At 36.8% G+C, this 27,687-nt stretch overlaps 2 protein-coding genes across 4 annotated transcripts; one reads left to right on the top strand and one right to left on the bottom strand.

Moving 5' to 3' along the window:
- Positions 1-64: 64 nt before the first annotated feature.
- Positions 65-17,805, bottom strand: LOC149047512 (uncharacterized). Of its 2 annotated transcripts, XM_089202678.1 has the most exons (22): positions 17,410-17,805; positions 16,892-17,100; positions 16,163-16,230; positions 15,426-15,497; positions 14,717-14,776; positions 14,330-14,404; positions 14,033-14,107; positions 13,214-13,285; positions 11,215-11,289; positions 10,882-10,953; positions 10,485-10,550; positions 8,703-8,774; positions 8,486-8,557; positions 7,650-7,721; positions 7,188-7,259; positions 5,824-5,892; positions 5,571-5,642; positions 4,886-4,942; positions 3,946-4,148; positions 3,204-3,323; positions 1,420-2,934; positions 77-819 (listed from the first exon to the last, which is right to left on the bottom strand). In XM_089202678.1, exons 2-22 carry the CDS (start codon positions 17,075-17,077, stop codon positions 656-658), a joined length of 3,309 nt encoding a protein of 1,102 aa, XP_089058804.1. In that variant the 5' UTR covers positions 17,078-17,100; positions 17,410-17,805; the 3' UTR covers positions 77-655. The 2 variants fall into 2 exon arrangements, with proteins under 2 accessions (XP_089058803.1, XP_089058804.1); XM_089202677.1 differs by lacking the exons at positions 5,571-5,642; positions 16,892-17,100; positions 17,410-17,805 and having other exon boundaries at positions 65-819; positions 16,163-16,762.
- Positions 17,806-18,238: 433 nt separating this feature from the next.
- On the top strand, positions 18,239-26,295 carry LOC113686152 (uncharacterized). 2 transcript variants are annotated; one of them, XM_089203574.1, is made up of 6 exons: positions 18,239-18,525; positions 22,587-22,722; positions 23,188-23,280; positions 24,085-24,207; positions 24,946-25,001; positions 26,037-26,295. In XM_089203574.1, exons 2-6 carry the CDS (start codon positions 22,605-22,607, stop codon positions 26,121-26,123), a joined length of 477 nt encoding a protein of 158 aa, XP_089059700.1. In that variant the 5' UTR covers positions 18,239-18,525; positions 22,587-22,604; the 3' UTR covers positions 26,124-26,295. The 2 variants fall into 2 exon arrangements, with proteins under 2 accessions (XP_089059700.1, XP_089059699.1); XM_089203573.1 differs by having other exon boundaries at positions 22,572-22,722.
- The last annotated feature ends 1,392 nt before the right edge of the window (positions 26,296-27,687 follow it).

Genomic DNA, 27,687 nt, shown 5'->3' with positions numbered 1-27,687 from the left:
TGGATAAATGCTTATCTGAAATTGAGTCTTTTAAAATCAGTTTTAAAAAAGAGCAGACTCGTTGTGTGAGGTGGAATGTATATATTAGAGACACTTTTAAAAGAAGAGCAAAGCCGTGCTTATTTAATATCCATGGTACAGTCCTGACTTTGTCCAAATTTAACGTGCCACGCCATTTGTGGTTTTTATATGCTTCCAACGAATAAAGGTTTCTAACGACTTTATACAAAACATTCAAAGAGAGAGATTAACTCAGTAGCCATTACGCCGGCTAATTGATAGAAAGTGTGCTTTATTACTTAAATATATATGGTGCATCAAAGTCACATCTGCTCGAACTAACCAAAACGTTCTCATTGTTTTTTTTTTGTTTGTTTTTTTTTCCTTAAAAATAAACTACCTTATAATCTAAAAATAAGCTATCTTATTATCTCAATTTAAATTAAAGACTAAAAAAAAACTACGCATTGCGTTTTGAAGAACACAGCCTTTGCGGGAGTCGTTAGTGCCTTTAGTTGCAATGAAATGTCATCCAGAATTCTCACAATAGCCAGAGAGATTTCAACGCAAGTTCTAAATGTTTAAGCCATATAAAGCGAGATATTTCATGAGGCATAGCAAAATAGTTTTAAGACAAACATTTCGAAGAAGTTCTTCAGTTGCTTTCTTCAATTAAGTGTGAAAATTCATCGAATGTCCCTGTTCTTCTGACTACTCTATTTTTGAGATGTGATACTCCTTGGCGAAGGAAAATGAAACATCGGATCGGTTTGAAGGTAATGTACTTCCAAATGGACTTCACATGTAGAATTCCTTTTCCTGCAAAGTAGAAAAAGGAGACGGATTTCATCATTTAAACATTTAATTCAAATCTCACATGAAAGCGTTTAAAACGGTGAGGTGTCCCTTTTTTTCTGAAATTTGTCTTTGTTTTCGCTCTCGCTAAGAAGCGTTTCGAGAATGGGTGTTAACATTTCGTTAGCAAAGTGGTTTGGATTTCTTTCTATGATTTCAATATTCATTATACTCCATTTGCACCTCACAGTTTTCTGTCTTCTACCAATACTCTAATGTTGGAACACTACATGACATGAATGGAGAAAATAACTCAGCTGTCAGGATTATAAGGTCTAAAAGTTCCACTTACAGGAAAAGTTAAGCTGAGAGAAGAATTGACCAAACATCGCGATCTGTTTTAAGGTTACAATTGTGTGAGCCGAAGTTATAGAGAGTCAAGTATCCTAAATAACCTGAATATGGTTACTTTATGATTTTATTATAATACTTTCATTGCGGTTAAAACGAGAAAGCTTAGGGATTGAGAAAACCCCCACATTCCAAGCTACCGTTCCTTCATTTATTTGGCAAATGAGTAAAATACACATTCAATACCGAAAACAAAGCAGCATGTTAACTTACCGATGGCAAGCAACAGTACAGAGGCGTTAAGGACCACGAACAGGACGTTTACAAAGATGGAGTCGTTCTTGCCCTCGCCTTGACTCTCATTCCAGTTTGTGTAAACTGCACCAAGACAAACGTCAAAGAAAATGATCCAAAGAACAAACGTTTGCAAGCGGTCTTCAAACTTATTCTTAATTGGTCGGAACAAGGTGTAGATAACTCCAAAGACACTAACTGTCAGAACCGTAAGACCGATTTGAGAAAGATTCTTTGATCCAAAAAGAAAAATCAACGAGGTTAGAATCAGCTTGCGATACATCTCTGTGATTTCCCAAAACCAAAATTTCTTCTTATAGTTTTCAAAGAACACTCTGAGTCCGAAAGAAATTGCTTCGTTTTCCTGGGACTCGCGATACTTGTAACTGAGAAACAGAACAAAAAGTGGAAATCCCACGGGATATAATGCCAAAATAGACGCCATGAGCCAATACAAATTGTGGCGAGGAGTAAAGCACTGGGTGGAGTGGTCAGCCCTCAACAGGAAGATACAGTCGCTCTTGTCCTCAGTGAAACAAGTCTCTACACAGGCACCAGGAAGAGGAAGAATCTGAATGATAGATTTGCTCGTCGTGGGGTAGGTCGTAAACAACAATAGGAAAATGTTCCGATAGCAAGATTTCTTCAGACTCTCAACTTCCATAACTTTCTGGTCTTCGCCAAGGTCCTCCTTATTCACGATGTGGCGCTTTTTAAGAAATAGATACAAGAAAATCAGGCCAACGAGTGAGACATTCATGACAACAATCATCGTGAACTTTCCAAGCTGATCAAGCCGAAGAGAAGTATGAATGCAACTAAGAGGGGCAAACTGCAAGATGTTCCCTTCAAATACTTTTAGAACCTTCTCCGTTGAGATCAAAGCGACTGGCCATTGGACTTTCGCCAATGCCGAGAAAATACCAGCAATGACTTGGTAAAAACCAATCACAATCTTAAAGCACGACATGATGACATCTGCAACTGTCCGGTTATTGTCTGCACGTTTGGAGTCACCCCAAAGAACCATTAGAAACACAGCAACAAAAAGAACAATCACCAAGATGGATGAAGTTATTGTTACAGCTAACCGGGGACATTTCAAACAAGAGTTGAAGCGAAAATAGAAGCTTTCAGAGCAGGTTGCACACAAAGTCCCTCGATATCCTTGGTGGCATTCTGAATCAATTCCACCCTTACAGGACTTTGCATGGGGACACTTCAGTGGCTTCGGAAGTGAGGTATCGAACGTGGAATATGTCTTGTTGAAGTATGGTCCAAAAGAATGAATATTGTTAACAAAATCCTTGAAATGCTCTTTTTCAGACTGTTCTGTCCATTTCCAGAAGTAGTTAGGAGCAAGTATTGCTGTATCTTTCTCACAAACAAAACCGTTTGGCGGACATGCTGTGCACGGGCCAAAACGATCCAACCGATAGAAGTTGTGTAGGCATCTGCATGCACGATATTCAGCAGTCTCGTTGGAGATCGTACCTGGGAAGAAATGTTTCCTTTCTTAGCAATGATAATAAAGCATTCATAAAAAGGCTTTTCCAGGGATTCATTTCGTCTCTTTTACGATTTCGCTGGCGAAGTAAATGGATACTTTTTTTAAAATAAGATATCTTTGCATTTCGCTTAAAATAAATAGCAACAAAAACAACTACAATTAGAGACAGTCCTTTTACTAAAACTCAGTGTCACCCAAAGCGTATCTTAATCGAAGAAAATTGCAATTTGCCGAAAGCGAACACTGCACTTACCATATGGACAGGCCACGCAGTCGGCAGCTTTGGTTCCAGGACTTTGCTCTACCGAAACAAATGTACCATTACTGCATCTCTTATATTCAATTTGTCCCATTTCATCCTGATAAAAGCCACCTGTGAAGATATCATATTATAAAACAAAGAGGGATTCAATCATTAAATACAATTACAGATTGGAAGCATTTTTATAAATGTTATGGTTTGCGCAACCATTAAGTTATTTTTTGTTTGCTTTTGGTTATAATATTGGGAAAGTTGAGAAAGGTACACCGAGCAGAGTGATTATAAAACTCTACTTTTAACTTTCAAATCGTCAAATGATATGGCTCCTATTTACTCACAGAAACGTTAAGAACCTTGCCATCCTCTTTTAAATTTTACTTGTAACACCAAAATACAGTCTTCGGTTGTTTGGTCAAAGAGCTTTATTTATATAATGCATTTCTCCTCCAGTGGTTATGAGGAGGTGCAAGTCGTTAATCACCTTTAAATTTAAGCCTAAGGCTCTTCTTTTTAAGCGAATTTATATTTGACATATCATAAAGTTCAATTATGTGGCTTAGACCTTTCCTTGAAATACATTTTTAATTGATATCCTATTGTTCATTATTTTATCAAATAACTTTCAGTATTATGATAGAAATCGCTGTTAGATATTTTGAAGAAACGGCGCTTATATGTTACTGTTTATATAATTTTTTAAATTAACGATGAAATAGGTGTTCATTCTCATTACCTGCAGGACACTCTAGACAGCGATTTTCATCAGTATACATGTAGGTACCAACTGGACAGAGACTGCAGTTATTACACTTAGTTGTAAAACTATGTTGGGTTGTACAGTCGTGGCACACAAAACCTGAGTGCGAAAAGCCAGATCTGAAGTTACTTAGGTCGTTGTCCAAGATGAGATACAGAGATGTCGAGGGAGCACACTCACTAAAGATTGGATAATAACAATAAATCAAAAACTCGCGTGGAAAAACATTTTGAGTTTCCCCAAAAGAGACCTGGAAATGAGATGACAATTAACCCGTAACCTTTCATTGGATTTGAAAATGGTTTAAACCCAGTGAAGTGCAGGACCAAAATTGGTCTAACCTTGAGATCATATCCAGTAAATGCAAATAGTTAAAACCGCTGTACGAAATGTATGCTTCAGAAAATTCCCGCATTTACCATATTTTTGATTCATGTCATATGAGCTCAGGTACCAAGGCTGCATACCAATCAAAAGGCCCCACGCGTGTTTACGTAGTCAAATTCGATTTCTTCCCCCCCCCCCTCCTCCACCAGCCTTACTTTCGAGGTGCGCACTGATGAATTTAGCCAAGTGAGCAATCCCCAAAAATATTGAAATCAAACTAAAACCTCATGAAAATAACATGAAAACGGTTAAGATTCATGGAAATTTTGGTGCAACAGAAGCCGGCAGGGAATTTGCACTGGACGACGTTGTCTTTTAGAGACAACGCTTCAGCTGTTTTCAAGACCTTCAATGTATCATGACTAGACTAAGAAAGCCTTTATTCTTATACTACGGCTAACTTTTAATAACTACACATATTAAATTTCTTAAGTCAAAGAAGCTACTTAATCGATAGTGCAGATGTCCATCAATGGAAAATGTCGAAGCTGATTCTATAGGGTGTATAAAAAAGTTTAGGCCTACTTACATTTGTGACACATATTTTCCCCGAGGCAGCTGGCGAAGATTTTTACACGTCAGTGACCTGTAAACAAACATGTCAGTGACCTGAATCAAAACTGATTGGATGTAAAAGACAACGTGATCATTATCAGAATGGTGGTAATTAGTAATTAGTCAAAAGGCCCACGTCGCCGAAACAAACTCAGGTTTCAATAACTTAGAGTGACTTGAGGTTTTGCTTCTTCTCTCGGATTAGTTAAGAGACCATCACCCGATAATTCTCCTCCTCCGCTCAAAATACTCGGAAGTGAAAACTACTGAGGGTACGAAAACCGACTCTAGATAGGCTACACCAATAAAGCTACAACACAACAACTGTAACGATAATGATGAAGATGTCAACGACGACGAAGATAATAAGAATGATGAAGATGATAATAATACTAATAGGTTTGTATCTGCGTTAAGGGTGCTCTCGTCTTTTCGTAAATATACGTCATTTTGTCTCGTGTTCTTAGGTGTGTTTGAAAACGCTCTTGGAAATTATTATGATAACTTATGGAATTTAATTAGCAGTATGAAGTTTCCAGGCTAGCCGGAGAATATATAAAGTATATCTTAAAGTGCCCATAATCTAGGAGTCTACAACTAACTTCAATTTCTAGTAAAATATTAGACGATGTCTGTTTAAGCCATACGGCTTGACTTACACTTTGGTATGGTTTGTCATTTTGTCAAAAATTCCATCTGGTAACGAGTTGAAAGGATTATCAAAGATGGTTCTGAAAATAAAATATCTCCTTGATAGACATTGTAAAAGCTTCCGATATCAGCGCGGTTTTTTAAAATATGTTTGTTTTTTCTTCTAACATAGACCGAAGAGACAAGAAAACGTTCAGCTCATGATATTTATCTCCTTTTCAGAGCTCTAAAGGGAACTAGTCTATTCCTTAATTTACTCACAACTGCTCCAGTGCAAGTCCGTCAAAAGCCTTGCTTTCAATAGTTTTAATTGCATTACTGTGAAGAAGCCTACGGAAAAAAATGCGTTCGGTGACCTTGTATTCTTAATCAAAGTATTCTTGATTAAGAAAAAAAAGAAAATGTAATCATTTTGCTGAATAACGGCAAGCTGGATATATCTTAGAAGCCGAAGCAACCCATACTTTATTGTGTAATTAGTAATGATACACCACAATACACATGTTACAACATTTCATGATGTGAGGAAAATCTCTAAACCAAAGTCTATTCTTACATTATGTATTCCAGGCGAGGAGTTTCATCAAAAACTTTAGGAGTAAATGTAGGGTTGTTTTTGATTAGCACTGATTAGTAATAACATTAAATAGAAAACTCCTAACTTATGAGAAAAATGACGTCATAAATGAGCCACTCATAACAGTTTCATAGTTAAATACATTATGAATTGAATAAATGAGTTAACAAGCCAAATGATTCACTTTTAATTCACGACTACTGTTTCTACGATAAAGAAACTTTTTAATTGAAACGGCGTCTTCTATGACCTTTATGAAATGTACGTACACCTCACTAACCAATAGGAGCACACATTCTATCTCAAATACTTGTATTGATACTTGGAAAATATCGGATGAGGGTGAGCGTGATATCATTCTACCGCTTGTAGAAAAGGTTATTAAAACTCCTGACTTACACTTCTCTAGAATTCAATGTTTGAACTCAGTATAAAGTTTTTTTAAATAGAGAACTTATGGGAGATTGAGAGGTTTTTTATCATTTATAAAAATGACTGAAAACCCTTTTACATGCGGCACAGCGACTCTTTTGTTTCCTGCAATTTAGTGGAGGTACTGACAGGGTTTCAGTGAAAGCAGTTAACTGGTGATCTGCCGCTGCCCATCAGACCCCTAACCGCCGTCTGTTCAGCTTGCAGCCAGGCTCTCGTGAAAGTCACGGGCCGTCGGTGGGAGGGGGGAGGAAGGGGTTCTTGAAACGAGAGCCTCCCCGCAAGGCACTGGTTTCCGAATTTGCTTCGTTTATCCACGAACGCTCCACAACGAAGCATTCTGATTGGTTAGAAATACCTTGGAAAGTAAACTTTTTGATGCTCATAATGGTGGAAATAACACTTTTTAGCTATATATTTAGATTGTTTTTTTTTTCCTGAGGGACAATGTCCTCTGACTTTCCTAGGGGAAAGGGGCCTATAGGCCTCTTTTTCAGGTACAGTTATCTACAACACCACTATACAACTACTCTACCTACTACGCTGCTTATGAAAAACGTTATTTGCACCCCTGACTTACACCTCTTTAGAAGTTTAATATATAGAAGAAACTTACAGTGTGGTCAAACCGGAAAGTCCACTGAATGTGTTTTTATTAATGTAAGTGATCCTGTTGAAGGTTAGCATCCTAAAAACAGAACAAAATATAATACTACTGAGATATCAAACATAGAGCAGGAGCGGGTTATTGTCTGAGTCACTGGAAATAATCCTTTTATTATGTCCTGTTTCGTTTGTTTCATTTAATATAGGTGTTTTCATCACTTGGAAATTGCAATAAGCCGTTTTCACGAGTAGCATGCCTTATTTATTTCAAACTTCTTGAGGACAAGTATCAAGGACTGTACCACAAATGTAGACAATTATGAAACTCACTCCGTATTGGGTTACTCAGTTGTTTAAGATGGTAAACGTTTTGAGAGGCCGCGATCTCGATCTGATGAATTATTTATTGTATTGTTCCATTTGGAACAAGTGAGCTGATTACTTTCTATATTGGTTTTCACCTTTTACTTACAGAATGTTTAATTGATTGAGTCTAGCAAACACGTTATCAGGTAATGACTGCAACTTGTTGAACGACAAATCACTATGGAAAGACGAGAAAAATAAAGTTATCGTCAAGAAAATAGACGCCTAAATCTTAAAGGGAGACGAATTTAATTCTTTACACCCTGAGATTATACTGTTCTCTTGACATTTCCTAAGATGCTAACATGGATAATTTGTTTAATAATCAAGAACTCCTTTAGTAAGTGATCATTTCCTGTATTCCCATGACTTTAATGTTTGATTCTGGGCTGATATCGTGGAGAGAATGCTAGTCACTGTTAGGGTTTAATGGGTTAGAAGAAGAACCATCCTCAAAGATTCAAAGATCAAACCCAGGTTTTCTGTACATCAAGTGCTACTTATTTTTTTATGTAACGCTATCCAATGACAGTCACAGCTCCATCATGGCTGTTTTTATCGCGAAACTTATTGTCATAGGGTTTGTTGTCCATCGCGTTCACGTGTTAAATGTGCATGTTTGTAGTCTTCACCTTTTGTACTGTGTCCTTGTGATTGATGTTTGTGCCATTGCGTAATAATATGTAATTATGTTAGGTAATTTGTCAGGTTTTAAAGAGCAGCGTCGTCGTTTTCGTTTTTTTTTTTTGTTTTGTTTTCCTTTAAAGCTATGCACCCTTAAGGTTAATATCTTTATTTATTGTTAGTTTGTTTGTAAGTTTTTGTTCTCTAATATGTATTTTCCTGCTCATGTTTAGAACCGTAGGCGTGTGGATGTCTTTAAATAAATGATGAAAGCAATTACGCATGACTTCGGTTGCAGTTGTGGTTTTTGTTACTCACATGTTTCCAAATACGAGAGTATTCTGGAACATGTTTGGTGGAAGGTGATCGATCTTATTGTTGTCCAACAATCTACCAGATAAAAACAGCATTTTCAAACGTTAGTAGAGCTGGTGCACTCTTGAATATAACCCAAGGCATCCAGAGGAAAAGAAGCTGGTTTCTTGGGAAATAACCTACAATGAAATATTTAGTTTAATATAGACCAAATACTTACAATTCATACACGTTTCCAATTCCAGATGTGACAATCCTCGATAAATCTGTGATTCGATTGTGTTGTAGATTTCTGAGACGAACATAAGAGTCTAAGCAAGTAAAGTTCGAATTTCTGATGCTGATCGAGAGAATATATTTTGGTTCAATAAGATGATAAAAAAATCACCCATATGGTGACCACACCCACGCAGTACAGGCCACATGTATGACATATCTAACTTTCAGTTGTCTCACTCATTTTTTTTCTGATTATTTTAGTCACTTTTTCTAGAGACATAGATAAATAGAGGAATTGATCAATCGATAGATCAGTAGATGGAAAGTGTATCAGTGACTGCTAAAAGATTGATACATGGAAATGATAAAGCAAATGATATAATCATGATTTTCCAAATAACAGCAGATTTAAAGATTTTTAAAATGTTACAGGCATGTTCAACTTTAGACGGACAGAAGTAGCTTATTTTGTAAAGCATTTAAAAGTGACCAATTTAACTAATAATAAATTCAAATAAAAGTACCTCGGAGGTAAATTACAGCTACGAAGCTTTCTAGAACTGAAAGAATTACATGAGCCAGTATACTTTAGTCAAGTTTTTATAGATTGTGCTAGAACAATTTTGCATAATTTGGAAAAAACGAGTGATTTTCTTTCCTTTTTATAAAACGAAGCACTGCTAGCATAATCAGCACATTTGTTTTTTCTTTTTTTTCTTTTTTTTTCTTCTTTTTGTCTATGAAGGAATAATTTTCATTCATCACTTGCTTTATCTCTGAAATTGAATATTTCCAAGTTTAGTCCACGGTTCAGACTATTTGCAATTTTGAGATGTCTTAGGGAGAGAGGTTACCAAAAACTGAGTCGTTCGCCGTCAAGAGGACTAGACACATCGGAAGCAAAGATTGCTTCCGTCCCGGTTCCTACTTTCATGGCAAACAAAATAGCGTCGAAGAGAAATATCATCCTGACATCGTACATTTTGACATATTAATTCACCGCTTCTAGTGTGATTCAAGTGTAGTAGTGAATTATGTCCTATCAGACCAAGTTCACTAAAAAATAAAGAAGATTTCATGCTTCATGACAGGACGGAAAATGCGTGCACTGTAAGTACCTCCCGTTGTCCCCATACAAACCCTTAGAAAAGTTTTCTAAGGCTTTGTATGGGACAAAGGGAGGTACTTACAGTGCACGCATTTTCCGTCCTGTCATGATTAACACTAAATGTATAATTTAGATTTGTTTGTTTTGTTTTTTTGAAAAGCACGCTTTTGCAAAAAGTTGCTTAATTTTTATTAACGAGCATAGTTTTGAGTACAATTTGGAAAAACATCGAACAAGGCTGATAGCATAACATGCTACTTTTATTAACATAATTTATTTTGAAAGAACAATCATAAAAAAATGACGTCATGGTAACCGGATTTGACAAGATTGCGGTTTTCACTTCTCACGAAGGTTTCTTTTTTTAGTTTGCGAACATGGCTAAAGGTTAAATTCAAGCTTTCTTTCGTGGGAGGAAGGCAATTTTTAGGAGAAGGGTTTTTCATTTTTTATCGGAGTTGAAATAACAAGTTTCATTTACGTAGAGAAGATCTCTATATTCGGTGCTCTTAAATGTGTTTTGAAGCTGTCTTTTATTTAAACGTTACATCTCGAGTTAAATTTATCGCTAACACGTTCACCTTGCCCACTCGTAAGGAATCCATGAGATGAGATTTGTTTCGATGCATGACACAAAAAAGTGCTATGTATAAAAAAGGTAAAATAGCTACTTACAATCGGTAAATAGTTTCAGGACCTGTTAAATCTGGTACAGATGTCACCTTGTTGTAGTCCATATTGCTATACGAATCAAGCAAACAGAAAAATATAAAGGAGTTGTAATGGGCTCTGATCAATACACGCACATCCCTTCTTTCTCTTTGTCTTGTAATTTTTACTTCCTCATTGATTTTGTATTTGTCAATTTCCTTTCATTTGTTTTCCATCGTAACTCGTAAATGATCGAGGGTATATGCGTCATCTGAAATAAAGTTGGCGTGTTGCGACGAGTGACTGTTTTCTTTACGCCATGCTATAAAATCTTTCTTTATTTCTGCAAATTTAAATCTGCTCCTTGCCGAATTTTTTTCCCGTTTCACCTGTTTTATGCAAGCATTTTTAAATCACTTACCATATTTTGAGATAATTAAATCGTTTTAAAATGCCACCACCTATTGTCTCTAACTCGTTTCCTGAAAGGTACCTATTAGCAAGAGTAAAGAGAATTGAGATATCTTCTAGTGGGCATCGAAGGGTGAGGGAGTGAGTATGGTGGGTACAACATTTCAATAAAAAAGAAAAATAAAGTGGGCGAAGTTAAGAGGTGCTACCCATGGTTTGGACCCTAAGTACACTGAAGATTTCCATTGTCCACAAAATAACCGAGGTATGTTAAGTTATTCCTTTCAAACTCGTACTTCCCAGTACCAGGTAAAGAAAAGCAATGTACAGCCAATGTACTTACAAATATTTGAGCTGATCCGTAAGTCCTTCCATTGTACCCTGGTGTATACGAGTCAGCTTATTGGAAGACAGAAGGCTGAAAACGAACACATTTCAAACAATAATATGGTGCCGCTTAATCCAGGTTGATCTCACCACACATAAACCTGTCTGTTATGGTCCAAAGTCAAGGACGTGACAAGTTAAGGGTTCGCAACATAAAACTTAGTACCAGATCTTTTCCCTTTGTTGAACTCAGACTTAGAATTACATTGCAAATTGAATAACAAAGAATAGCGTGGCTAATTCTGAACAAATTCACTAAAAACTTCGACGATGAACTCCTCCGTGTGAATTTTTTTATGCTTTCTGGTTGATTTCATTTCTATCTCCTGGTCATCTGTGTAAACAATTTGGAGTTACTACCCAAAAAATTATTATAAGAATCGTTAATTCTCGGTTTGTAGCTCATGTCATACATTCATGCAAATTAAGCGTCCGCCATGTTGGTACTCATGTCAGGTGTGAAATTTCATGCAAATACATCGCCATCTCCAGCGTGCCCTCTTTCAAATACTTTGTTTCATGGACATTTCTGGTGAAAAAAACCCAGAATCACAAGAGAATATTCTTCATAGGATACCTGTGCTTTCGAACTAAGCGGAGGGCCTAGAAAGCCACGTTCGAGAACAATATTTTAAGAAAATCTACGTGGTTGGTGTCGATCCACTGGCCATTCGAAGCGAGCACTGAGTTTAACTCAGAATGTCTGTCCCCGATAGAAGTCTTGGACCTTCTTCCTTATTTAGTTCAGGAGACAAGTCATTGCGCAAATAAGCAATTTAAAGCATTCAAAAGTCTTAAGGCGTACAACCAAATGGTGTCTGGCTTCTTAACATCGGTTCAAGGAGCAGAAATTGTTAACAAGATTGTAGTTGCGGCGAAGGTGAGATGTTAGCAGCGGATGAACGATCCTCTTGCAGACATTTGGATTGCCGCAGAAAGTGATACACAAATATACGTCAAGCAAAAGGAACGAATATAGTATGAGAAACATACGAAAAGTTCCTCAATCATAACGCACCGATTCCAACGCACTACCTCATGGAAATACTTGGCTTAATCCTAAAAGAAAATTCGTTTTAATTCATGAAGGAGAGCTTCCTCCAAAAACATGGAACCGCTTAGGGTATGAAAATAGTAGTGTCATTTGCCAATATTTTCATGGCGGATAAGAAAGTAATCCAACAAAGCGAAACCGAACCAAAAGAAAGGAAAACGTTGTATTAATGACGTTTTCTCCTTTTGGGATTGCGACAGAAAAGAAGTAAATCGGTTCGTTAAACGAGCTAACTATTTCCACCCTACTATCAAATTCACGGCTGAAATATCAGAGAATCAACCAAATCCCTTTTCTCGATACCACGGTGTTCAAAGGGGAAGGATTCGCAAAAAATTCCGTCTGGGACATCAAAACTCATTGGAAGCAGACCGAGACTTTCCAAATTACGCACTTCGCCTCGTGCCACCCACCAGGATACACAATCAGCCCTTTCTGAAAACAAATTTTACAAAACCTCCGATCATCTTTTATAAAAAGGAAAAACTCTTTGGGACCGTCTTGTGAAAAGAAAAATACAATTTGAAGGCGGTAATGCGGCACGACCACGAAAGCCACATGGGGAGTCCGTGCTGGTCTATCTTTACCCTTATTCTCACATCGTGTCGCTGCAACTTATCGCTTGTATCTACTTTTCTCTCCTCTCTGCAGTCAATTCTTCTTCGTAAGAAGACATATTTTTAATAACTGATGGTATTCGATGAAATACAACCCCTTTGTCCCGATCACTTCTGCTGCCACAGCCCAAAACTAAAAACATGGCAATCGATTTAGTTTTGTACTCAACTTTTAAGTGCAGAGAGGAAATTAATCAGTCATTTAGACACACCCTCTCCAAGAAATGCCAGGTGTTGCGCTTAAATGTCTTTAAAAAAGTGAAAAAACGATGACCACTACTTACAGTCGTTGTAGATGTCGCATTGCTCGAAAAGTTCCATTGTCGATATTTTCCAAGTTGCAATCAGTCGCGAAACTACAAAAGTAATATGAAAAAGTCACCGTGGTAGAGAATTTTAATGAAGAATGTTATTCGAATATTAAAAGGGTGGTATTGGCTGATTTAGGAATGCACTCTAAAAAAAAAAAAAAAAAAAAACGGAGTAACCATAATTAGACAGTTAGAGCGGAACATTCCTTTATAATTTTCAATACGCTTCTCTGTCGGGCCAAACTAATAGTTCCTAACTTGTTAAACCTAGCAACCAAGCTTGTTTTCTCGAAGATGGCTGCAGCTAATACCTAACAAAAGCATATAGTGTTCAGTGAAAACTATTATTCTTGTGTATATATAACTTTTTATATGCCAACAAAGGGGGGTTATGTGGTTATTAATCGTGTTTATAAATACAGCAATATAACGATATGGTCATTTTGGATGTGAATGCAGCTTTTCTACGAATAATCCTTTTCAACAACTGTTATCGGCGCCGACACTCGACACTCAACTCGCACAGACTTTAGAAGTCCTATGGAGCACCTGCTCGTCGGCGAAAACCGCTCGATTTGATACAACAGCAGAATTGCCACATCACAGTATAGCACAGCGAATCATAGCACGGTATAATGCTTTATGAGGTAACAATCGACTTCGGCGTCTGACATAAACTAAAAATGCACAGATGAAAAGCCAGGAATTACTTCAAACGTCACCATATCGAGAGACAAACATTCAGTATGATACTTTTTATTAGTTGGTGATTTGTGGAGCCACTGGACTTACAGATGTGTCATATTTTCAAACCCAGCGAAGATATCGGATGGCAGAGAAGGTCCGAGTGGATTTCCACTAAGGTCTCTGTAAAAGTAAACCATTTGAAATGAGTTACCACCATCTGCTGGTTACATATAGGCCTATATGAGATATGAAATTTTAATTCCTTATAAACTGTGACGAATCGAACTACTCATGCGAACTGTGATAAACGAGTATTTAGCGAATATCTCCAACGATTATATGCCTAAAGCACTCGAAAATATTTTTTCAGGATTTTAAGTCATCCCAAAAGATGACACTTACAGTTTCTGAGGCCGTGTTAATCCTTTCAGAATGACCTTCACATCAGCGATTGATAGTAAGTTGTGACTGATTATCCTAAACAAATGCAATATCTAAAATTAACTTATAAGTGTTAGACAGTGGGCTAAAATAATTCACGCAGCCTCATTTATTACTATTACGCTTTTTCATGCATCCATATATCTATCGACCGTTTTTTTTAGTTACTTATTTTTTTTTTATAAATAAGACAAAGGAAAGGAAAGGAAAAACTAATTTAAGCCGTTCATCATCATTTTATTCATAATGTTTGGAGAATACAAGCTTAAAGCAATATTTTAGCAGTAACCTTAATGTACTTTATTGTGGCACACAGTTTTGAGAAGCACTTCATCACATATAACTCACAGAGAATGAACGTTTTCTGGAACGTAAAAACTCCCAGAAATGGAGTTCTCGGAAAGATATCTGGGAAGAAATGATAACAAATGTCATGAAATTAAGGCAGGAAAAACCAAAGATAGATAGATAGATAGATCGATAAACAGATAGATATACAGATAGATAGATCGATATACAGATAGATATACAGATAGATATACAGATAGATTTACAGATAGATATACAGATATATATATATATATATATATATATATATATATATATATATATATATATATATATATATATCTAGTTATGAAAATTTGCAAGCAAGCTAGGGATGTACCAGGCGACTGAACACGCAACGGTTAGGATACCGCCCACTGTGAGCGGGTCAGATGGGGGAGTACTACCCGCTCTCGAAACCAATCGGATTGCAAATTTGTAATATACCACCCGCTCACGCATCGAGAAACAAATAATGCGCTACACTATCTCACTGTTTTACTATATACTAGCTAAAACTACTATTCACCTAAGTGGGGGTGGCTAGTGATGAATATTTACCTCGACTCTTCACGGCTTGGTAAATATCCACGACTAGCCACCCCCACTTAGGTGAATAGTTGTTTATCATAACGGAAAAAAATGGGAAATACTTTTCCACACGCTTCCTCGTTTTTTCCCAACCACATTTTATAAACTGTTTAAATTAAATCATTAGGAATTCCCTTACATTACTTCCAGTTTCTTCATATCGCGGAAAGTGTTGTGAGGGATGTGTCGCAGCGAATTATTTGATAAGTCCCTAGAAAGAGAGAGAGTTCGTGGAAAAAAAATTCCGTTGATTCTCGCAAGATTAAGCACAAACTTTTTCAAAAGACAAATGTTCCCATTGCGTATGACTACGTGCCCTTTCCTCTTTTACTCGTCATTAGAAGGATGACTATAGTATCCTAATGATCACCTGATACGGTTTAAATCTACCAGTTCATAGATAGTAAGTCAGCTATTGAACCATCAATGAGTTCTGAGGTATAATTTGTAATCAGATGGTTAACTTTTTTATTTCTTCGCGTTTGTAGATGGCTCGGGGAAATCTCAAGACCATTTTCAAACTTTTTCACAACCTCGATAAATTTTCTTCTGAATATACTTGATATATGCAGTATGTTGACTACTGTTTCCTTTAGGTTAATGAGGTTTGGTTGGACTGTGCGAATTCTCCCATCAGCCATCAGTTTATCCTCACATACAGAGCTACATACTTACTTCCATTAAATGGCATGTTTTTAATAAGCCATGTTTTTTTTTTCTTCTGATTTTTAGAAAAGAGCCATGTTTTTTTTTCTTTTACTTTTTACTTTCAGTACTCTGCTTTAAGACAAACCTTTTCGTGCCAATACGAATTTCTAATTAAGTTTTTTTTTTTTTAAATTATTATTTTTTTATTCAATTTTATTTGCAACTTACAATTTCTTTAAAACAGTCAGGTTCCTGAAGATGTCTTCTGTAATTGAGCTCAACGAACAACTTGAAAGATTCCTAGGTAAAAATCGAACTGTAAGTAAAAATGGTAATAGACATAAATTTGAATTCTAGAGGAGGTAAGGTCCGTAAGGAATAACTAATGAAATAAGCGATTATCTAAAGCAGAAAAGTATTTCGTTGAAATTGACACGTAGCGTCCAATCATTGAGTTTTTCAAAGTCCGTATGACTTTTCTTATGATTAATTTCAAATCAGGATTAGCAATGATGGCAAAACACGCATGAAACGGCAAAAATCGCCAGAAACTACAGCGCACTCACAAGATGTGAGTAAGTTTTCTTGATTTAGGAGTAAAATGTTCATATTGCGGAACATTTATCGTTGTAAATCGACCATATTTCGTTCTCCATGTTATTCCTTATAACGTGTTCAAATCCTTAACGATTCCTCTAGTAAATTAACACCGAGTCACACAACGCGTGACAGTTTCATGAATAAATCGTTTGCTTTTTCTCGAGACGTTCGTTCGAAAATCATCTTTGCTTTTAGTTTTTTCTTGGCATTGACAGAGACTCCTTAACAAGTTTGCAACATTTAAAACTACCTTCATCCAGGATGTGTCTAATAACTATTAGCTAAGTAACGAATATGAACACAAAGAAGACGATAAGAGGCCCTGCAGGACGAAAGATGGCGAAGTTTCTTTATCACTTTCAACTCTATTGTATTGCTGGGGATTCCGGTTGCTATGAATCCATGACCTCGACATTTTACCTTCACCAGGGCGTGAGTCCTACCGAAATTGGTACATTGACAAATTTTTTGGCTGCAAACGTCACTCTCACATGCAGTTACAAACCCCAAGACCAAGATGACTTGTATCACACCTGTAAACATCTTACCGTGGCCAGAGCGGTTTGCTAGAAACGCAAATTATAATATACTGATTTCAAAATAACTAATGAACAGAGACTTATTCAAAACCAATATCCGTAGTTCAAAAGCAACACGGCTTACTTTATGAGGTCTGGCATGTCTTTCCGTAAGGTTTATCTAATTACTGTTTTCAGTGAGAGTAAATCAGTTTTAACCAAATATTTCTTAGACAGGGTGCTAAGAGGTCATCATTCTTTTTTTTTTTTTCTTTTTTTTTAACCAAACAACTGGAAAATTGGTCAAAAAAAGATTTTGGTACGCTGTTAAAAAGCTTATCCATTAAATAAACTCACCCAAAGATCTCTCACAGCCAAGTATCGATCTCTCCGAAGAATGTTTTCGAAGTCGTATAACCTTCTTCCTCTTAGAGTCCTCTTGTAATTCCCGAATTTTCTATCTTTAGTAAAAAGGATCGAAAGCGGATGTAATAAGCACGCGCAATTGCGTTTGCTCGTTACGATGTTATCCAATGTCGCAGAATTTGTGATTTGAAGGTTAATATTGGCTTGAAGACATGGTTGATAAAAAACATCTCGCTCTTCGACCTTGACTATAAAATTTATGGCCCTTCGACAACTAACGCTTCAGTCCGTACCTCCCAGATATCAGTTAGACATTCTCACTACCTGTTTGTAACAGAAAGTTAATTGATGACAGGCACATGCATCATCAGAGACAAGAAGTTTCGAAACGCTGAAACACTAAGATTAGTTATGAGCACCCGTTACTGCATATTACTTAAAAGCAGTTATTGATTTCAATCTGCTAACTACAAAAGTTCATAAACGCTAATGAACCTCAAAGTATAAAATAAGGTAAAGAAATAAGAAGACAAGAAAGATATGGCCATATTAATATGGTTGTACCCCCTGCCTTTAGTAATTATTTAATTGATTTCTTGCACGGGAACAGGTTGCGAAGCTGAAGAACACATGAAGTTTCGAACCTTTGAAGCATTAATATTAATTATGAGCACGCGTTAGTGCATATTATCAAGTACTCTCAATGGAAGATACACGAGGTGTCTTGATTCAAGACTAGCAAAAATAATTTATACAGATTAGAAACATGAGCTCTTTTTCTTTTACACTACTTTAGAACCGCTTACAGTACGGGTGGGTGAAAAGAAAAGTTACTTCCTGATTAGGGCTTCCTCACTGGTCATCGCTTTTGCTTCGGTTGGGTTTTTGTCACAATAGTTTAAAACAGTTTGGTTTCGAGCCCTTCACAGTTGATACTTGAACCGGCCACACGTCCTCTTGATTACGATTGGCGATAAGGAAGATTCGAAGCAAAGTCAACGAATGCAAGCGGGAGTTTTAACGGAAAATTCCAACCTCTAGAAGAGTATTGCATTCCAAAAATATTTTTGACAAGTTGTACCCAGATTTGAAGGTCTGTCCCTCTCGGTAAGTTACGAATCTTGTCAGTATAATTAGTGATAACGATATTTGCCAAGTTTTGGCGATGCGTACATACACATAGGCTTTTTCCCATAATTTTTTATTTTTTTTATTTTTTATTTTTTATATGAACAATCATAATCAGGCTGAGATTAGCCAAATTTTTAAGAACATGCCCAGAACATACCAAGGCTGAGAATCAGTGAAGATAGTCTTTTATTTGTTCATTTTGCTTTGATTTTTGCATTTAGCAGAGTATACAAGGCAAGCCTTGCTCCTCTCTCATTAGTTAGGCTTCTTCATGCGGTCGATGTTTCGCGTTTTTAAAACTCACAATTGAGAAAGGGGTACATATTTCAACAGCTCAGACGAAGATGGTAAATATTTATCCAAATTGCCCGATAAATCATGAATGGATAAAATATTTGATTGAACGGAAAATTTTTTTCACCACCATTGTAAAGTTCCAGCCCATTCTTGTTACCTTAAGTAGCTGGGGCTACAAAAACCCTCCAAAGTCGCAAAGAATACACTCGTTGCCTTAAACTTACTGTAATTTCCCCACCAAAATTGTGACAAGAGCTACAAATACCTTTGAGAGACGAAATGCAAATTTGCCTCTCTACTGAAAGAAAGTGATAGATCAAAACAACTGCAATACTCTGCACTAGCTGAAAACTGTTTATTCTTGGCAATTACAAACTCCACCCTCTGGGGCCTTTTAGAATCTTGGGATGATAATTTCAAGAATCCACTGAATCTTAACGATGGCATAAAATTAAAGCAAGAATTAATCAACTCAAATTTTGCATTTTTCTAAATGGATATGTTACGCTCGCTCTCATTAAGGCAATACACCGCGATTTCTATCAGCGTACTGACGTGATAACCCTCGAGAGGAGTTGGGAAAATAAGAGAAACAAACCGTGACTTCGAGTACTCTCCCAACGTCCCACGTTTTTATTACGCCGGTAAACTATTAAAAAGAAAATGTTTCTTTTTTTCTATGGGTTCATCGGTGCAATAAGCACGAAAGGTTTTTGACCAGTCTGGGATAGCTCTTGTAGTGCCTCAGTTACTCTATAAATTTTCATAATTTCCCCCTGAGAAGGACTAAGGTTTCGGCTGAAAAATGAGGATCTTAAACGTATATATTTTTCCCATAATTTTCGGCATCTCTAATAATTCTAGTAGTTGGTATAGAACTTTTTATTTGGTAAGGTACCATCAACGGAGCGCTGAAGGATTCTCAGCGAAAGATCGGTTCAGCCTTATCTATCGATCAATTCCCAGGTAATATCGAATTCGTTAAACCTGCCGTCAGTTCTTCTTTAAACGTCGCGACGACTATTGTTAGGGGCAAGAATATGCAAATTAGTGACTCACTCAGATGTAAACAAATCGATATGTCAGCGGCAAACTGATTGACATCGATTTTCCAGAATTATACCGGAAGCGTCTATAGACTTTCCGAAGTAAATGTCTCGACTTTGAAATATAATTCGTCTTTTCTTCGAGGAAGTTTCGATTAATACTCGTCGCAGTTAGCACATGCGTAAGCGAGTCAAAGCTGTTTAGGGGCTAAAGGTGTGACTATGAATGAAGACGCTGAATGCGAAAAGTCTTTGACTCCTCGAGACGTTCGCTCGTCGATCTTTGATCAAACTTATGAGGGAACCTATGAGCACAAAAAGTATGAATCAAACGTAAGGTTAAACAAAGCAATTAGAAACATCAGCAGCACAGCTGATCAGTCAATAAAATCCAACCAATACACTCTTGTAGCCAAGCTGAACAAAACGCAGTCAGAATACATATATGATGGTCACATAAATCATACTGGAAAATTACATGAACGAATAAGTAGGGAAAAGTCCAATCCTATAAGCAAAGGCGTCCGCCGAGGTAGAGAACCATCAAGATTACCGTTGAAGAAAATTCTTACCTTACTTAACAAGAGTAAAGCAATTGAAAGGTACGTAAGGTCCTATATTGTGCATAGCGGGCACATTCGTCAGCGTTGAAAACGATTTTATCGCTTGATTATCGTAATTATCTTAAAACCAGAATTTGCAGATGTAAACCAGTTGGAATCACTCGTTCAAAAGGTTCAACGTTGTATTTTTCTCTTAGTTATGTTTATGTTTTTAAAAAGAACTGCTAAGCATAAAAAGACGTGAAGTAATAGTTGTTTTTAATGATAAATTTGTACATGTTGTTCAATGTTTTTCAATAAAGAATAAGAAAGGAAATAGCAATTGTTTTGTTTCAAGGCCAAATGTTTTTACTTCAGGTGATATTGAATGTTGAGTTAAACCTGAGACCTGTTACTCAGGGAAATAATCCAAACAAATATAATTACAATCTCGATTAGCTCAATATGGCTTGAGAATATTAGATGTTGGTGGTGCAGGTGACTGCTTCTTAGAGTTGTTTCCCATTAGTTGTATGGTAAACCTAGCTATCATATGAATGTTCCTAGTGGTGTTATATATACGAGAAACAACCCAGAAAGATTCATCGAAAGTAGTACAGACCATTCATAGTGGAAGTATATTGCTAACATATCATACCAGGGTACATGGGCTGATGCACTTGTTACACAAGTAGTTTGCCCTAAACCCTAACCCTAACCCTTGTATTAAACCTGACAATCCAGGTTTTTTAAATCTAATCCAGGGTTTGGATAGGTTACAAATATCAGTCCAGTTAGCTCAGAAACTAATACTAATGTTATAAATATTGGACATATTGATGGATCACACCATGTTTCAACTGTTCCTTTCAATGAAGAGGCATTGGTAAACAATATAATTCATAACAATCAACCAGCACGGTGAACGACAGATCAGTGTACAAGCACAAACAATGATGAAAGAATGGGAAATATGTCAACCAAAGAACTGAGAGGGAACGCTGATATGAAGGAAGACATGAGAAGAAGGAGAAGAAATAATGAGTTAAGAAGTAGCAAAACAGAGCTCTGCAAGCAAAATATCAGGAAAATATTCAAAAAACAAGAGAATATCCGAGGCGGGCATTTAACAAATGTAAATAATCAAATCCTGTTAATGTCAGAGAACTGGATCGGCAGGCATTTTCCAAAAGTGGAACGAATAACCCTTAGTATGAACGAGAAGTGAACAAAAGTGCACGGAATAGAAAGCGATCCTTGATATCTGGGTTGAACCCATGTGACCATGACCTGCTTCAGCCAGCTACTAAAAGACCAGGTTGTATAGCAGTTGATGAAATACATGAATTTGAATGTCGAGATTCTACACAAGAGATGCACACAATGAAAAAAGTTATTCAAACTTTTCACGAAAACATTAAATGTGGTCCTGAATATGTATGCACTTGCTGTGATCAATTATGGTATCAGTCATCTGTCAGGAAATGTTAAGACAAATACCCTAAATGTTCCGAAACTTTGCTTCAAGCATGTATTTCTTCTATTGCCAATCAATGCAGACTAATGGGAAGCTACCAGTATGTTCGAAAGTAAAAAAAACGGGATTCCCTGTGAAACCACAATGTTTAAAGTTGACAACTTTAGAGAAACTAAAATGAAAGCCGACCAGCCAGTCGTTCATTTACAATTTTGTTGGAATTCAATAGCTATCCAATGGAATCTTATTCGAAAAGAATGCCGGAAGGAATGGAGCAAGTATCTTATTTACAACCTGCAGCACATTCATACAAATTTTACGCTAGAAATCTGTTATAGTATATGCTTCTATGGCATAAAAAGTTTAAGGAATGGCGCAGGTCAAACGATAGCCAAAATGGTGAATTCTGATTATACTCTCAACATCACCTTAGCAGTTCAAACTAATTCCAAGTAGTTTCAGCTCTATTCGAGAGTTACCCATTGGCTGCCCGTGTTTACATAAAAAAAGAACCCACTCAAACGTATCACAGTTTCCGTTGACTTTTTAATTTTAGCACGAATCATGAAGAAATTTTTTTGGAACAGTATCTCGAAGAGGCTTTCAAACGCTCATTATAAAAGACCGAATTAAATCACCATAAATTATTTTGATTTACAGTGTTTTTCTACTCAGCTGTCGGTTTAGAAGACAATGATGATTTTGACCCGACAACCGGGACAAACTATCTCCCTGAGCATGTTGGTTTTTGTTATAAGTGGAACATGGGGATATCGCTCTGGACTTGAAGTGATTAACGTGACATACTGTGGTAAGTTACTCATTTTAAATTTTGCCTAAAACTGTGTTGGAAAAAAATTAAAGAGTGCTCCCCAGAAATATCACGGAAAATGGAAATTGAGAATTCCTCTTAGGAAAAAGAATCGTCGATTATCTTTTTAACAACTGAGTTACTACATCCCAACTATCTGATCTCTGGGTTCCATTATTTCTCCATCTCTATTATTTTTTCATTTCCCTCTTCATTGCCTGCCGGCTGTTTTATTAAAAAGCAGCTGAGGATAAGGCTATTCATTTGCTGCAAAAACAAAAGTTATAACCTAATTTCTGCATGTATTGCTTTTCATCTAAGCTCTTCGTGGGGCCTGGACTGAGGTAAGTTAAAAATATAGAGACTAATGAATGGCCTCAACTGTTTACTAGTGAAGACTCAATTGGAAACTAATTCTGTTTTTCTGTAGCCCAAGGTGATGCTCCATTGTTGCATTCTTTTCAGGAAAGTACGATAAGCCTCCAACGTTTACAGCTTCTCCATGGCCTTTCATTCCTACTGGAATTGATTTAGATGCTAATATAACATTTACACCTGGTAAGTTGAATTTGACATGGAGGTTTTAAAATTTGTTATTAATTTTCAATCAAAAGTGATATCGTCAAAAAACCAGGAGGAGGAGCTTATGAAATTCCACGGCTTGTGGGAAATCTTGTTGACATAATTAAAATTTTATTTAAATGACTTCTGAATGAATAATAAACGACCACAGGACTGATTAAAAACTGCAGATAGCGTCCTCCTTGATTAGGCGATATGAAAACACAAGAGAGGCTTCCGAAATTGCGAATCCTTAGAGCATGCAAGACAAATTGCAAGACGTATCTCAATGTCTTGTTTGAACCTAGGATGGTGTCCAATCCACCACTCATTTTTCTTTCTTAGAGCATCGGACGACTGAATGCAACGCTCCAAGGTTTTATTACAGGCCAAAATAGTTCACATTCTGCTTTGTTTAAAGACCAAGCCAAAAATGTAACCCCTTTCTTATCAATTTGACTAAGGGTGTTTACTATAAAATATCCAGGATTTGCGAATTGAGGTTACGAGAGAACACTGAGTTGAAGGCCTCAGGAAATGAGATTTCAAGTCAGCGTATTCTAAAACGATTGTCAATTATGTATCCTGCAGTGCGTAAAGTTGTAAACTCTAATCGCAAATAATTTTCTATTTTCCGTATTGGATAAACTTTTTAACGATTGCTATCTAAATTTGGCGGGTTCGACTGAAATCTCCAATCTTCAACTTCCATTGATGCGCAACAGAAACAGTTCATATTGAATGACTCGTTCATTACTCAAGAATATGAGCCGCGTTCTAAATAGTGTTTGCTTCTAATAGAGGTAGATGTTCTTGAAGCATCCATGCAATTCGAAGTGGTCTGTGACGGCAAGGTTATTATTTGGAGCACAGACGACAGTGTATGCCAAGTGTACCCAAACGTGTGCAGCTTACCTGCTGGTGGTAAGTTGATTCCCAAAGAGAGAGCTAAGGAGTGAAAAAGGGAGAAAATCGAAGAGAATAAAAGAAATGAAGGACAGAAAGAAAGAGAAAAAATGGAAAAAGAAATGAAAGAAAGAAAGGAAGAAAAAGGAAAAAAGAGAGGATTAAGAGACGTTTTCCACAGTAAATTTTTCAAACATTTATAATTAAAACAGATCAAATATCCTGCTCGGCATGATTAAATCAAAGTTATGAGTTCTGCTACATACAATTCCAGCTTAAAATCAAGGAAGCTAATCATATTAACTTAAAGAAAAGAAAAAAAAGTCCAGCATACTCCTGAATAAAAAAGTCAGTGAATGTCAACCTCACATTTTCCCTTTAATAGTTTTTCACACTTGGTTCCTGTTTTTCTTATATTAATCCCTGTAGTTACAGTCATACATATCTCCCAAGATTGGTGTGAATCCAAAAAGTTTTTTTTTTCCAAATAATTTTTCAATCGACGGTGTGAAACACATCGAGACGTGTTTTAAAATTAAAAACGACGACCCTTCCAAATTGCTTTCTTGACCATCTCTAACAAGCAGCTTCGAATGAAAAACAAAACAAAAAGAAAATCGTAATGAAAAGTTAGGCAATCTATCCTCATTGATTAATTATCAGTCTTATATATTGCTCTTGGTGCATGGTGTTTCATATTTAAATGGCCGTTGCTGATTTCTTTGTAATTTTTTTTTCTTTTTTTGGGTCTTCTAGAAACCGTTGTGTTGGGTCTATCTGGAAATGTGCCGCTCGTTCCTCCATTTTTTAAGGTAATCGGTCAACTAGCGCAGCCCTGTTACCTTACGGGTTTCCGTGCTTGTGATTCCTATCTGATAGCCCTGGTTGCATTTCACTCTTTCCTCTCTCCCTTGATTTGCTCCCGCTTGTCAATTAAAACGGTGTAGTTTTCTTTTCTTATATGATGTTTATACATCTTCCTCACAAGCGCATGTAGCTAGATTTTTTAAACGAAACTGAAGCCAAATTCTCTCGTAAGCACTTGTCGTATTGGCTCAAAAAGCAGCTTTTTCAGGGATATAAAATCCGTAAGCCATCATCCTGGCCTAAAGATTTCCCGATATTTTGGTTTTATCGCCTGAGTGAACATGTAAATCAGCCACTGTATAGAGTTTCTAAAGAGTAAGCCCTTCGTTCTGACCTAGGGTAACTAGTGAGACGTCAGCTTTGAAAACTCTTTATGTAGGCCAGTTTACATTATCAACTAAGTTTATAAAACCAAATGCCCCACTAGGCCATGCATCGACGCAATACCACAGTTTCTTTAGAAACTTATCCTCCCCCCCTCGTTAAAATGATTTCCAGTCGAGCATTTTGTCATCTTTGTACACTCATTTCATTTTAGGCTGACTTCTGTGAGCTTTCAGCGTCAGCAGCCATTCTTAATTCCTAATCTGCATTACCATTACAATGACCACCCTTTTTCAGAAGCAATCATGACGGATGATGGTGTTGATCATTATCATTATCATTATGACGATTTTTATCAAGCTGGGCATAGTTTCATCTGTTGTTTCTTGGAAACAAAAGAGGGCCTTAACCCTTTAACCCGTAAAAGTACCCAGCTTCTAGTTTCTCTATACAATATCACCCCTGAATAAAACATTATGGTCTCGATAATCAAGGAAATGATCACCAACTTCTAAAGCTCGTAATTTTTAAACACATTGGAGAATGTGGAGAATGTGCATACAAATGTTAGGGTATAAAGGGTTAAATCGATGCGTAGGTTTACGTTCTATGTTAATGTAGCCATTTTACTGTCATTTTATTCTTCAATCAATTAGAATCGAACCTGTAAGGGGAAAGTTCAACTTTTCAATCAAGAGAATATCATGTTTCTCTGTGGTGAGGGTGTGGCCAAGGCATGGTAAGAGACGAACAGGAAAAACAGGAGTCAAGACTCGAGAGAAGCATAAGGGGAAAGAGTAGGCATAGGAAGACGTGCAAAGGGTCCTCTTGCAATCGATGCAATGATACTATAAAACAAGGTTTTAAGATATAACGATAATCATTAAAGATAACTTTGGTAACTTTGTGAAAATATATAGACTACGTTTTTGTGCCTAAATAATAATAAGCAGCTCACTTTTAAAACAGCCTGAAATTTAAAACCGGCATAGAAAACGGGGAATAATAATAAAGGGCGGATCAGTTCGCGCAAAAAACTGTAAAGTGTAACAAAAATTACTTTGATTTAAATGAGAAAGATTGTGCAAGGGAGCTAGCAGAGCTGGCGACAGCCTTTGAACTCTTCCCTATACACAGCGCTTCCCTGAAAGTCATTAGTTCAAATTCAGATTTTGGTAAAAATAAGAGAGGACTTATCTGCGTGTTTCAGTGATCTGTTCTGGTGAGTCGCATGGCGTATTCAAGACCAGGCCATTAATAGAGAAGCTTCTTGAAATATCAATTATGACAGTACAGTACACTGAATACGAACAAAACTCATCGCCAAAGAACTGCTTATTGTTGGTAGATGTAAACGGTCTCGATTGTCCAGTTTGATCCGCCGCAGGAGAGAAGCGGACTCAGTGGCAGTGACTTACTAAGTTTACAGATTTGGACACGTTCTTCCTCTCTTTTAAGGATTTGTATCTGATAAACCTTTTCTGTCCAGTTCCTCGTTGACTGATAAACCTAGTAGAGCGCAAATATTTTGCTTCTTTTACAACGAGCCAGCTTTTTCTCGATGTCTTTACATCGCCAGCAATAAAGAAATGGGTTTAGGGATGAATCGAGGAATGTCATAGTCTCGGCGAAAGGGTATAACTGATTATCAAACAATATATCCTTTTCAATCACCATGTCAGCCAGGGAGATAACCATGAGTAGCAAATAACAAATCACACGCATACTCGTGATATACGCCATAGTTCGTGCCATACGTGTCTCGCGTGTGTCCAGCGTTTGCGGCAGTTACGTAGAACAGCTTTGATTGTCACACGCATGAATCTTCTTGTGAGCTTTATTTTAAGAGTGAATTTGTCGTCTGCGATACCTTATTATCCTACATATCTTGAAATACAAGGCGATGTTTAACACAAGGCTGAGTCCAATGACACCAGAAGCAATTCACACACAGCACAAATCTCACAACACGACACAAAAGTGGCATCGAAGAGAAATTAAAGGAGAACTACAAGTCAGTCTCTATAATGACTATTCATTGAAAACGAATTCACTCGGTTCCTTTTGTAAAATTATATAGTTCCGAGCCTTGAAAAAGCTTATGAAACAACATAGACATAACATGTACTCTGATTGTATAAAAAGTCGAATTCCTCGTTCATTTATTACTAATTTATGAGCGGTTGGAAAAGTTTTGCATTCACTTTTTAATTGCGGAAAGGAAAATGTATTAGCTAATTAGACACAACCTCTCCAAAATACGCCATCTGTTGTGCTTGAACGTCAGTAAAAAATGTTGAAACACTA

This window comes from Pocillopora damicornis, chromosome 4 (assembly GCF_964200805.1).
Source record: "Pocillopora damicornis chromosome 4, jaPocDami1.2, whole genome shotgun sequence".
Lineage (NCBI taxonomy): Eukaryota > Metazoa > Cnidaria > Anthozoa > Scleractinia > Pocilloporidae > Pocillopora > Pocillopora damicornis.
This window is presented reverse-complemented; position numbering and strand designations above follow the sequence as displayed.